Source organism: Nerophis ophidion, linkage group LG02 (assembly GCF_033978795.1).
Source record: "Nerophis ophidion isolate RoL-2023_Sa linkage group LG02, RoL_Noph_v1.0, whole genome shotgun sequence".
Classification (NCBI taxonomy): domain Eukaryota; kingdom Metazoa; phylum Chordata; class Actinopteri; order Syngnathiformes; family Syngnathidae; genus Nerophis; species Nerophis ophidion.
The window spans coordinates 77,551,293-77,564,100 of record NC_084612.1 but is presented as its reverse complement, the minus strand read 5'-3'; the positions used below and the strand labels follow the sequence as shown (position 1 = coordinate 77,564,100).

The 12,808-nt window shown below is 43.8% G+C and overlaps 2 protein-coding genes across 3 annotated transcripts in view; one reads left to right on the top strand and one right to left on the bottom strand.

The window, feature by feature from the left end:
• Positions 1–8,560, top strand: part of LOC133546183 (tribbles homolog 3-like) — a 9,223-nt gene extending 663 nt beyond the window's left edge. Inside the window, exons 2-4 of the mRNA XM_061892069.1 lie at positions 2,477–2,740; positions 2,817–3,109; positions 7,519–8,560. Coding sequence (XP_061748053.1) covers positions 2,477–2,740; positions 2,817–3,109; positions 7,519–7,993 — 1,032 coding nt within the window. The 3' untranslated portion in view covers positions 7,994–8,560. The remainder of the gene's footprint in view (positions 1–2,476; positions 2,741–2,816; positions 3,110–7,518) is intronic.
• Positions 8,561–11,706: 3,146 nt separating this feature from the next.
• atrip (ATR interacting protein) overlaps positions 11,707–12,808 on the bottom strand; it is a 40,973-nt gene continuing 39,871 nt past the window's right edge. For both annotated transcript variants that reach the window (XM_061892045.1, XM_061892056.1), the window contains exon 18: positions 11,707–12,545. In XM_061892045.1, the coding sequence (XP_061748029.1) occupies positions 12,523–12,545 (23 nt within the window). In that variant the 3' untranslated portion in view covers positions 11,707–12,522. The remainder of the gene's footprint in view (positions 12,546–12,808) is intronic.

Sequence of the window (12,808 nt, the reverse complement as noted above, 5' to 3'; positions counted from 1 at the left end):
TAACCATGGAGACGGTGTGGTGACTCAGGTTGTTTCACCATAACACTGTTGGCCAACACCTGGAAGGAAGAAGAAGAAGAAGAAGAAGAACATGGGGTGTCTATTATTTAAATTTAGCGCACACGTGTTGGCGTGTGTGGCCTGGCGTCCCTGCGGGATGTTTAAAACGGTTAAAAGTGTAAAAGCGTTGTGCTCTGATGCAACCATCTGAAAGTGTGTGTCATCTTACAGGAAGTTGCATCATGGAGCCTATAGACTACGCTTACATGTCACGGGGCGCATGTGGGGCACGACATACTCACGCCTTACTGTACACTATTTGTGCAGGGATGCCTTACTGTACACTATTTGTGCAGGGACGGGGTGACTTACTGTACACTATTTGTGCAGGGACGCCTTACTGTACACTATTTGTGCAGGGACGGGGTGACTTACTGTACACTATTTGTGCAGGGACGGGGTGACTTACTGTACACTATTTGTGCAGGGACGGGGTGACTTACTGTACACTATTTGTGCAGGGACGGGGTGACTTACTGTACACTATTTGTGCAGGGACGGGGTGACTTACTGTACACTATTTGTGCAGGGACGCCTTACTGTACACTATTTGTGCAGGGACGGGGTGACTTACTGTACACTATATGTGCAGGGACGCCTTACTGTACACTATATGTGCAGGGACGCCTTACTGTACACTATATGTGCAGGGACGCCTTACTGTACACTATATGTGCAGGGACGCCTTACTGTACACTATATGTGCAGGGACGCCTTACTGTACACTATATGTGCAGGGACGCCTTACTGTACACTATATGTGCAGGGACGGGGTGACTTACTGTACACTATATGTGCAGGGACGGGGTGACTTACTGTACACTATATGTGCAGGGACGGGGTGACTTACTGTACACTATATGTGCAGGGTGACTTACTGTACACTATATGTGCAGGGACGCCTTACTGTACACTATTTGTGCAGGGACGGGGTGACTTACTGTACACTATATGTGCAGGGTGACTTACTGTACACTATATGTGCAGGGACGGGGTGACTTACTGTACACTATATGTGCAGGGACGGGGTGACTTACTGTACACTATATGTGCAGGGACGCCTTACTGTACACTATATGTGCAGGGACGGGGTGACTTACTGTACACTATATGTGCAGGGACGGGGTGACTTACTGTACACTATATGTGCAGGGACGCCTTACTGTACACTATTTGTGCAGGGACGGGGTGACTTACTGTACACTATATGTGCAGGGACGGGGTGACTTACTGTACACTATATGTGCAGGGACGGGGTGACTTACTGTACACTATATGTGCAGGGACAGGGTGACTTACTGTACACTATATGTGCAGGGACGCCTTACTGTACACTATATGTGCAGGGACGCCTTACTGTACACTATATGTGCAGGGTGACTTACTGTACACTATATGTGCAGGGTGACTTACTGTACACTATATGTGCAGGGACGGGGTGACTTACTGTACACTATATGTGCAGGGACGGGGTGACTTACTGTACACTATATGTGCAGGGACGGGGTGACTTACTGTACACTATATGTGCAGGGACGGAGTGACTTACTGTACACTATATGTGCAGGGACGGGGTGACTTACTGTATATTATATGTGCAGGGACGGGGGCGAGTGTGCTGACCACCGAGCCAACAGCTGTTTGAGTCTTAAGGGAGTGAGGTCTACAGTGGGTTACACATGTCCCAATAAACCTCACATTCATCCGGGTCACGGCACCACTGTAACTTAGGTGGTTGGAGGTAAGTGTGCTAACCACCGCGCCAAAGGCCCCTGAAGTCTTCAGGTAGTGAGGTTTACCAACGTGCACCTGGCGCGACCACACCGGCTGGCGCTTCCGTTGCGCTCACTCCTCAAAACCTCCCTCAAATCCGGGTTTCAGCACCACCATTATTCCATTCTGCATAAAGATGCAAACCCTGGTCATTAGCATGAGGGACGAGTGTGCTGACCACCGAGCTAAAAACAGTACTATTGTTGAAGTCTTCAGGGGGGGATGTTTACCAACGTGCACCTGGCGCGACCACACCGGCCGGCCCCTCGTTACACTCACTCCCCGTTGAACCTTATTTGCATCCGGGTCACAGGACCACTGTAACCCAGCTGGTTTTAGGCAAGTGTGCTAACCACCGTGCTAAAACCCTTGAAGTCTTCAGGGGGGGATGTTTACCAACGTGCACCTGGCGCGACCCCTCGTTACACTCACCCCCCAAACCTCACTCTCATCAGGGTTTCGGCCCCGCTGTAACCCAGCTGGTTTTATCCCATTCTGCACCCTGGTCGCATGCGTGAGGGGCGAGTGTGCTGACCACCGAGCTAAAAGCCGGTTGAAGTTGTGATGTTTACTAACGAGCACCTACGGAGTCATGTGAGTCTCAGGAGTGAAAAGTGATGTCATTTGTCTGGTCCAATCACAGATGAGCGTGGGCGTGGCCCGGCAGCGCGTGAAGAGGTTACTGGACAAGCCGCGTGACGCCTTGCCCAAGAGCAAACGAGTATGTCCGGCGCCCCCGCACCCCGGGACCAGCCCGTCGCACCTGAAGGCCAAAAGCCCCTCCCCCAAGCCCAGCCAGAGCCAATCCAAGGTCCGCGTGGGGCCTTACTTCCTGTTTGAGCGCTTGGAAGGGGAGGAGTCGTACAGAGCGGTGCACGCCAGCACGCAGCAGGAGTACACCTGCCAGGTAATCTCCCCGCCGCTTTAGTCCGTGAAGCGTTTGCCACACTTCCCGCACTGAGCCGCCGCCGTCATCTTTCCAGGTCCTGCCGCTGCACGGCTACCAGGAGAAGTTGGCCGCCTTCGCCCGGTTGGGTCGCCACGACAACATCTGCGGCCCGCTGGACACGGTGATCGGGCCGGACGGCGTGCACGTCTTCCTGCCCGCCCACCACGGCGACATGCACGCCCACGTGCGCAGCAGCAAGCGCCTGGGCGAGGAGGAGGCGGAGCTTCTGTTCACGCAGATGCTCAGCGCGGTGGCGCACTGTCATCGCCACGGCGTTGTCTTGCGGGACGTGAAGCTGCGCCGATTTGTCTTCACTGACAAATTTAGGTGAGTGCGGCTTTTTTATTGTGGGCCGGCACTAAGTCACATGACTCTAAGACCCGCCTTCCTTCATACTTTGGACCACGTTTGATATAAAAACACTTAAAGCCAAGACAGGGCAGGTTGTTCTACTCGCGTAGTCTTAGTCCAATATGGAACTCAATTACATTTTTACCTCAAAATTCTGCACACAATACCCTGTAATGACAAAGTGAAAGATATTTCTTAGACATTTTTGCAAATTTGGTGAAAATAAACAACTACAAAATCAGATACAATTTTATAGTTTTTTATTTTTATTTTTTTTAATGAAGTCGCTAAAAATTCTAAAAACATTTTCATGATGGGGTGAAGAATTTTGTTTGCAAATGTATTAAAAATTTAACATTTAATGTATTAAAAATATACATTAAATGTTTTATAAAAACACTTAATATATATATTTGTATTTATTAAAAAAAATAAAACATTTAATGGTTTAAAAATATATATGTGAATTATATTTATATAGCGCTTTTCTCTAGTGACTCAAAGCGCTTTACATAGTGAAACCCAATATCTAAGTTACATTTAAAGCAGTGTGGGTGGCACTGGGAGCAGGTGGGTAAAGTGTCTTGCCCAAGGACACAACGGCAGTGACTAGGATGGCGGAAGCGGGAATCGAACCTGCAACCCTGAAAAAAAAAAGTTTCTTATTGTCATTATGGGGTATTTTGTGAAAAATTTTGAGGACAAAAATATAAAATGTGAAAAATGATGAACTCTTATATATATTAATATTAATTGTTTTAAGAGTTCAACATTTTTCACATTTTATTTTACAACCTTATTCCAAAATAGAATACATTTAATTTTGTCCTCAAAATTATACACAAAATACCCCATAATTGTGACGCTTGTGTGGCATTGTAATGCCGGATTGGTTCTTCCGGGGATGCGTCGAAGCGATGAACACAACAAGGTAAGTTATAAATGGATTTATTAAATAATAAAAGGCTAGGAACAAAAACACTGCTGTAAAGAGAAGGCAAACCAAAAACAGAAAAACAGTTCCTCAGCATGTGAGCTGGAATAAACAAATGGCTTAGCGTAAAAGCTAGCGAGAATATACATACAAAGATGAAGGTCGAGAGTCGTCAGTGTTGCGCGTGGGCAAATTAGGATCCGAGACTGAACAAAGAAAAGAGGAAAGCTTATATAGGGAGAAATCAAGGAGAACCAGGTGTGTAGAAAACGAGGAGCAGGTGAAATCAATGTGTAACCATGGTAACGGACTAAACAGGAAGTAAGTGGGTCAGAAGAGAATGAAACAAAGATGGAAAAATAAACATGTGAAGATCTGAGTCACAGATCGCAACAGTATTCCCCCCCCCAAAAAGACAGATTCCAGATGTCTCAAAGAAAACAAAAACAAATAAGAAACAACTTGAACCCCCTCCCCAAAAACAGAGTCCACAAACGAAGGGAGGGCGGAGGGAGGCCACGGTGGAGGGTCGCCAAGTCGTGTGTCCCCGAATCCACCGAGGACAAGTCAAGTGGCGGCGGCGGATGGAACGCCGCTGCCGAAAAAGTTTTGGCGGGCGACCTCGAAAAGGCCACATTAGTGGCCGCATCGCAGGATGAGGTGCCCGGCGAGGCGGACGACCCGGGCACGGCCACATCCGTGGCCGACATGGAGGAGGGAGTGTCTGGCGAGGAGGATGACCTCGCAGAGGCCACGCCCGTGATCGACGTGGTGGACGACGCCTCAGCACCGAAATCCCAGCAGGCTTGGAAGCAGCAGACGAGGGTGCGGGGACTGCAGCCAAAGCAGGCCCGAGTGCAGCTGGCGAGGATGATGCGGGTGCTGGAGCCGCAGGAGTCGTCGGAGGCGGCCTGGGAGCCGCAGGAGTCGTCGGAGGCGGCCTGGGAGCCGCAGGAGTCGTCGGAGGCGGCCTGGGAGCCGCAGGAGTCGTCGGAGGCGGCCTGGGAGCCGCAGGAGTCGTGACTGGTGTGAGCTCCAGCCTCATCGTCGGCGCCGGTGTGGGCTCCAGCTTCTTCGTCGGCAGTGCTTGGCGGCGTGGAGCTGGTACCGGCGCTTGTCGAGGAGCTGGCACTGGAGTGGGCTCCAGCCCTGTCGACATAGGTGAAGGTTCCAGCCCCGTCGTCGACGCTGGTGTGGGCTCCAGCCCCGTCGTCGACGCTGGTGTGGGCTCCAGCCCCGTCGTCGGCGGTGCTTGGCGGCGCGGAGCTGGTACCGGCGCTTGGCGGCGTGGAGCTGGTACCGGCGCTTGGCGGCGTGGAGCTGGTACTGGAGTAGGCTCCAGCTCTGGAGCTGGTACTGGAGTGGGCTCCAGGCTAAAGTCTGTAACTGGTATGAGAACCAGTTCTGGGTCGGAGGCTGGTGTGAGAACCAGGTGGGAGTCTAGTGCTGGCTTGAGAACCAGGCTAGAATCATGTGCTGGTGTGAGAACCAGACTGGGAGCAGTGCAGAACACCGGTGGTGGAGGACGTGCTGGAGGTAATGACCTCGCGAGTCCGAACACCGGTGGAGGAGGTCTACAAGGCCGTTGAGACTTGGCCGGGGGAAAAACAGGTGGAGGAGGTCTACAAGGCCGTTGAGATTTGGCCGGGGAAAAATCAGGTAGAGGAGGTCTACAAGGCCGTTGAGACTTGGCCGGGGGAAAAACAGGTGGAGGAGGTCTACAAGGCCGTTGAGACTTGGCCAGGGGAAAAACAGGTGGAGGAGGTCTACAAGGCCGTTGAGATTTGGCCGGGGGAAAAACAGGTGGAGGAGGTCTACATGGTGGCTGTGGTTTAGAGGGTAGTATCTGTGCTACCTCCGTAGCACAGCTATAGGTCATAGCCCCTTCCTCCAGACGGGGATCCCAGACCCGTTCCCTATGGTCAGGGACTGACCTTAAGGGAGGGTGGTGGGAGGCTTGGAGGCGGGCCGACTCCTCCCCTTTAATTTGTCCAGAATTTCCTTTAGAAAAGGGAGGAAACACCTTGGACTTGGCCGGAGAATGAGGTTTTAAAGGAGGTGTAGGAGAAAAACTAGGTGACTGAGGTTGACTAGAATAATAAGAAAAAATATCCTGATAATTCTGTATCTTGTCATGAATGTTATTGATATTCAAAAAAGGTTGGGAATGAGAATTACTGTCCACAATATAAAAATCTTCTGAAAAAATGTCATCAACAGAGGCCGGTGTTGCGTCACCGGTGGGCGTTCCCCAATTGACGTCATCGCTTGTGTCAGAAAAAGTGTCATGGCAGCTTAAGGAATGATTTGAAAAAAAACAAGCAGGATTACCGGTAATGACGGGTGAATCCTGGACGGGGTGAAACTTGCTGTGTCCATGGGGAGGAATAAGTGGTGCTGGAACATTACTGCCGTGCGGGGGGCCTCTCCACTGGACCCCCCGCCTCTTCGGGGCAGCGCGAACGGCTTCGGAGGGGACTTCAGGCCCACAGTCAAGTCTTTCCTGCTCCCAAGCCACGAGCTCCAACCACAAACCCAAGTCGAAGGGTTCCTCCCGTGGTTTCGACGCGGAAAAACATTTTGATGCTCGGATCCTACTGTGACGCTTGTGTGGCATTGTAATGCCGGATTGGTTCTTCCGGGGATGCGTCGAAGCGATGAACACAACAAGGTAAGTTATAAATGGATTTATTAAATAATAAAAGGCTAGGAACAAAAACACTGCTGTAAAGAGAAGGCAAACCAAAAACAGAAAAACAGTTCCTCAGCATGTGAGCTGGAATAAACAAATGGCTTAGCGTAAAAGCTAGCGAGAATATACATACAAAGATGAAGGTCGAGAGTCGTCAGTGTTGCGCGTGGGCAAATTAGGATCCGAGACTGAACAAAGAAAAGAGGAAAGCTTATATAGGGAGAAATCAAGGAGAACCAGGTGTGTAGAAAACGAGGAGCAGGTGAAATCAATGTGTAACCATGGTAACGGACTAAACAGGAAGTAAGTGGGTCAGAAGAGAATGAAACAAAGATGGAAAAATAAACATGTGAAGATCTGAGTCACAGATCGCAACAATAATGACAATAAGAAACATTATTTAGCAATGTTTGCAAATGTATTAAAAATTTATATATTTGACAACATTTCTAAAAAAAAAAAGAAGTTTCTTATTGTCACAATGGGGTATTGTGTGTAGAATTTTGAGGACAACAATGAATGTATTCCCTCCAGGAATAAGGCTGTCACATCAAAAATGAAAGCACCGTCTGGTCAGTACATTTTCCTCCAAAATACCAACTGACCAATAAAAGAAGATAAAACAGCTTTTTTTTAAAAATTGGACATTTGGACAATAAAAAGTTCATTTGAATTCTGCAATCCCAATTCAAAAGTGTGAATAATCTTCTTAATGAGCATTTGACGTGTGAAAACAAGTGTGATGTGTTCCTGCCGCAGAACCCGGGTGGCCCTCCTGGGTCTGAAGGACTGCGTGGTCCTGCAGCAGGACGAGGACTCCCTGGTGGACAGACACGGCTGTCCCGCCTACGTGGGCCCGGAGCTGCTGGCCAGCGGCAAGGCGTCCTACTCGGGCCGGGCGGCGGACATCTGGAGCCTGGGCGTGTCCCTCTACACCATGCTGATGGGACGCTACCCCTTCCAGGACACGCGGCCCGCCGCCCTCTTCGCCAAGATCCGCCGCGGCGCCTTCAGCGTCCCCAACTGGCTGTCCCCGCACGCCAAGTGTCTGATCGGCTGCATGCTCAGGAAGTCGCCCGCCGAGCGCCTGGGGGCCTCCGAGCTGCTGGCGCACCCGTGGTTGGGCGGCCGGGGGGCGTCGCTCCGCACGGCCCAGCGTGGCGCCGGCCGAGCGCCGCAGAGGAGGCAGGAGGACGAGGAGCAGGTGGTGCCCACCTTCACCAAAGAACACTAACGGAACAAAAATAACGCTCCAGAGAAAGTTAAGGTCCTGGATTACTTGACCCCTCAAGTGCCTTTCACCCTCTGCAGTTGTTTCACATCAAGCTCCGCCTCCAGGGAAGGGGCGTGGCCTGAGTACAGTGGAGTCTCCAAACTGAAATTCCAACTGCATTGGGAGTAATTGACAGCTGCTGAGGTCATGTGACTACCTCCCAAGGTCCCAATCAAAGCAGACGCCAAAATAAAAGCGCCGATACGAGGATTTAACGTCAGCTCTTCCTGAAAGTGGCCAAAAACAGCAAGGACGAACTCAATATGTCCGCCAAGTGAAAAGTTACCTCCAAATATTCCTGCTTCATGAAGTTCTTCTGTGTTGGTAAAGTTACCTCCAAATATTCCTGCTTCATGAGGTTCTTCTGTGTTGGTAAAGTTACGTCGCCGTCAATGAAAGTCTCGTTTGGATGTTTTCCCCCATTAAGGCAGCAAATAATCACGTTATTGACGACTGGAAGCTGTCAATCATCCGAGGCCTGCTTGTCAGCAGCTAACGACTGCAGAGGAATAAACATGTTTCACTCAACTTGGCTCTTTTATTACACCTTTCTTACACTTTAGTGGTCAATACAACGTGAGGAAATGTACACTTTTTTACAGCACTTCACTTTTTTACACATTTTATGTTACAGCTTTATTCCAAAAGGGAATAAGACACTAAGTCACATGACGCTAAGACCCGCCTTCTTCATATATTAATTTAAAAACACTTAAAGCAAAGGTCAGAGCCTTATTCTAATATGGAATTAAGTACAATATTTACCTCAAAATTCTGCACACAATACCCCATAATGACAAAGTGAAAGATATTTCTTACACATTTTTGCAAATTTTCTAAAAACAACTACAAAATCATACGATTTTATAGGTTTTTATATTTAATAAATTTGCAAAAAAATTCTAAACATTTTCATATTCTCATGGGGTGGAGAATTTTGAGGACAAAAACATTTTTTCTCTTTTGGAATAAGGCTGTCACATAAATTGTGGTAAATGATGAACTTTAACCAACAAATTAAAAACATTTTTTTAGTTTTTAATACATTTGTAAAAGTTTATGATAAAAAAAAAAAAACTTTCACATCATCATTATGGGTGTTGTGTGTGGAATTATGAGGACGAAATTTGTATTTTTTTTATTTTGGAATAATGTGGGAAAAGATTAACTCAACTAAGGGATCACATCACATATTTACATAAGACTTCTTATTTTTAATACATTTGCAAAAATTCTAAAAAATATATATATTTTCTTTTCTTTATGGAGTATTGTTTGTAGAATTTTGAGGGAAAATACTTATTACAAAAATTCTGCACACAATACCCCATAATGACAAAGTGAAATATATTTCTTAGACATTTTTGCAAATTTTGTAAAAATAAATAACTAAAAAATCAGGTACGATTTTATAGGTTTTTATATTTAATAAATTTGCAAAACATTCTAAACATTTTCACATTCTCCTCATGGGGTGTAGAATTTTGAGGACAAAAACATTTTTTTTCCTTTTGGAATAAGGCTTTTACATAACAAATTGTGGTAAATGATGAACTTAAACTAACAAATGTGATTTTTTTTTTAAAGTTTGAATACATTTGTAATAGTTTATGATAAAAAAACAAAAACTTTCACATCGTCATTATTGGGTGTTGTGTGTGGAATTTTGAGGAATACATTTTTTTTTTTCTATTTTGGAATAATGTGGGAAAAGATTAACTCAACTAAGGAATCACATCACATATTTACATAAGACTTCTTATTTTTAATAAATTTGCAAAACTTCAAAAAAATATATATATTTTCTTTTCTTTATGGAGTATTGTTTGCAGAATTTTGAGGGAAAATATATTTTTTCCAAAACCTTTTTGTCCTCAAAATTCTACACACAATACCCCATAATGACAAAGTGAAATATATTTCTTAGACATTTTTGCAAATTTTGTAAAAATAAATAACTAAAAAATCAGGTACGATTTTATAGGTTTTTATATTTAATAAAATTGCAAACAATTCTAAACATTTTCACATTCTCCTCATGGGGTGTAGAATTTTGAGGACAAAAACATTTTTTTTTCTTTTGGAATAAGGCTTTTACATAACAAATTGTGGTAAATGATGAACTTAAACTAACAAATGTGATTTTTTTTTTAAGTTTGAATACATTTGTAATAGTTTATGATAAAAAAACAAAAACTTTCACATCGTCATTATTGGGTGTTGTGTGTGGAATTTTGAGGAAGAAATTTTTTTTTTTCTATTTTGGAATAATGTGGGAAAAGATTAACTCAACTAAGGAATCACATCACATATTTACATAAGACTTCTTATTTTTAATACATTTGCAAAAAATTCTAAAAAATATATTTTCTTTTCTTTATGGTGTATTGTTTGTAGAATTTTAAGGGAAAATACTTATTTTTTTCCAAAGCATTTTTGTCCTCAAAATTCTACACACAATACCCCATAATGACAAAGTGAAAGATACTTCTTAGACATTTTTGCACATTTTGTAAAAATAACTACAAAATCAGATACGATTTTATAGTTTTTTATTTTTAATACATTTGCTAAAAATTCTAAACATTTTCACATTCTCCTCGTGGGGTGTAGAATTTTGAGGACAAAAATATTTTTTTTCTCTTTTGAAATAAGGCTGTCACATAAATTGTGGTAAAAGATTAACTTAAACTAACAAATGTGATTTTTTTTAGTTTTTGATACAAAAAAAAAAAACTTTCACATCGTCATTATGGGGTGTTGTGTGTGGAATTTTGAGGACGAAAATTATTTTTTTCTATTTTGGAATAATGTGGGAGAAGATTAATTCAACTTAGGAATCTCATCACATATTTACATAAGACTTCTTATTTCTAATACATTTGCAAAAAATTCCAAATATAAGTATTGTTTGTATAATTTTGAGGGAAAAAGTATTTTTGTCCTCAAAATTCTACACACAATACCCCGGTGACAAGAAGAAAACATGTTTTTTTTTTTTATAGAATTGTTTACAGATGTATAAAAAATGTTTTTGAATTATATGTATGTAAGTATTCAGACACTTTGCTCAAGACTAAGTTCATGCACCTTCTGGCAACAGGTTCACAAGTTTTTTTGAACATGTCACAAGCTTGGCACACCTCTGTAAATGTGGGTGCTTCCCATCCAAACGTACGTATCCTTTCAGAGAAGAATTCAGTTAAGCTGTACAGGAACATTTCAAAGATGATCGCTTCAAACAGGATGCTCCTGAGCTCACTTTTGAGCTTCATGGCAAAAGCTGTGAATACTTATGTACATGCGAGTACTTAGTTCTTTTATTTCTAATACATGTGCAAAAAATTCAAAAAAATAGTTCGCCACATTGTCATAATAGTTCTGTACATGTGATTCCTTAGTTCTTTTATTTCTAATACGTTTGCCAAAAAAATCCAAACATTTTCCCCCCACATTGTCATAATGGGGTATTGTTTGTAGAATTTTGAGGACAAAAATGCAATAGTTTGAATTTGGAATAAGGCTGTAACGTAACACAAATGAGGTGCTGTACGTGCTACACACACGTGCAAGATGAAATGGAATGTGTGTATAATCAATATTTTAGTGTATTGATCAAGTTGTGCTGTGTTTCTGCTCTTTTCTACATCGCAGGTTTATTTTTGACTCTGTGGTCGTCTTCACTCTTTTATTGTGGCATCACAAAAGAAAGTTGTCAACAAGGCGTGGACTGATACATCTTTCTTTCGGTCCGATACCCAAACGGAGTCATGAGTGTCATCCAGTACCGATACGATATCAGTCCATACACACTTTTATGGCGTACTTTGTAGTGTGAGAAAGGGCGTGATTTAGTAATATTAGTCCAACAGAAGTGTTGTGATCACACAATTTTAACTATTCCAGAACTTTCTAGTCTTTTAACATGTTCCAAAAAATTCCCACTTTTTCCGAAATTCCCCAAAATCCATTGAAATGAATGGGACGTTTTCCAAATTTCCACAATTCCCACATTTTTTATCCGATTCCATCCATTCCAACTTCAAAATGTTCGGGAATCAGAGGCTTTTCCTTTGACAAATTCCAAAAATTCCCAGATTTCCGGCCAATTTTTCCTGATGCTGGAGCAGGTCTGGGACGGACTTCTTGTAGTGGACTGGATTGTAGATGCAGGCCAATACGACACAGAACTTGCTTCTGGCCGATATCAGACCAGGACAACTCCAGAGTGGATCTTTCAGCTGCTCGGGTCACACCAAGTAAAGTCGAGGTTCACTCCAGTTGTTGGTGTGCAAGGTAAGTTGAGGATGATATCCAAAGTGGAATTATGTATCACATTACCAGGATCGTGATGTTTTATTGTTACATTTTCAAAGACAGTAAGCTGAGTTTTATGGCGTATGATACAGAAATGGTATCACAACAAGTGTCCATCCTGATTGCTGGCTCAATGAATCAATCAGGAGCAACAATCCGTGTCATGGAGGTGGTTAAAGTTCCTCCAACACCAGCTCTGATGGATGGGAAACAAAAAAAAGGTTACAAAAAAAAATGGTGTTCATTTTGACAGCACTTTTTAAATGTAGTTTCAGTCTTTTGATGAAAATTTATTTTAGTTTTAGTCACATTTCAGTCATTGACCATATTTTCCCGAGAAGTGCACTGTTATATAGCTAAGCCACACCCACTACATTTTAGAAGGAAACAAATAGTTTTCCATATATTAGCCACCAATGTATACTTTGTGAAATGAGTTATTTAGACAGACATTTTATT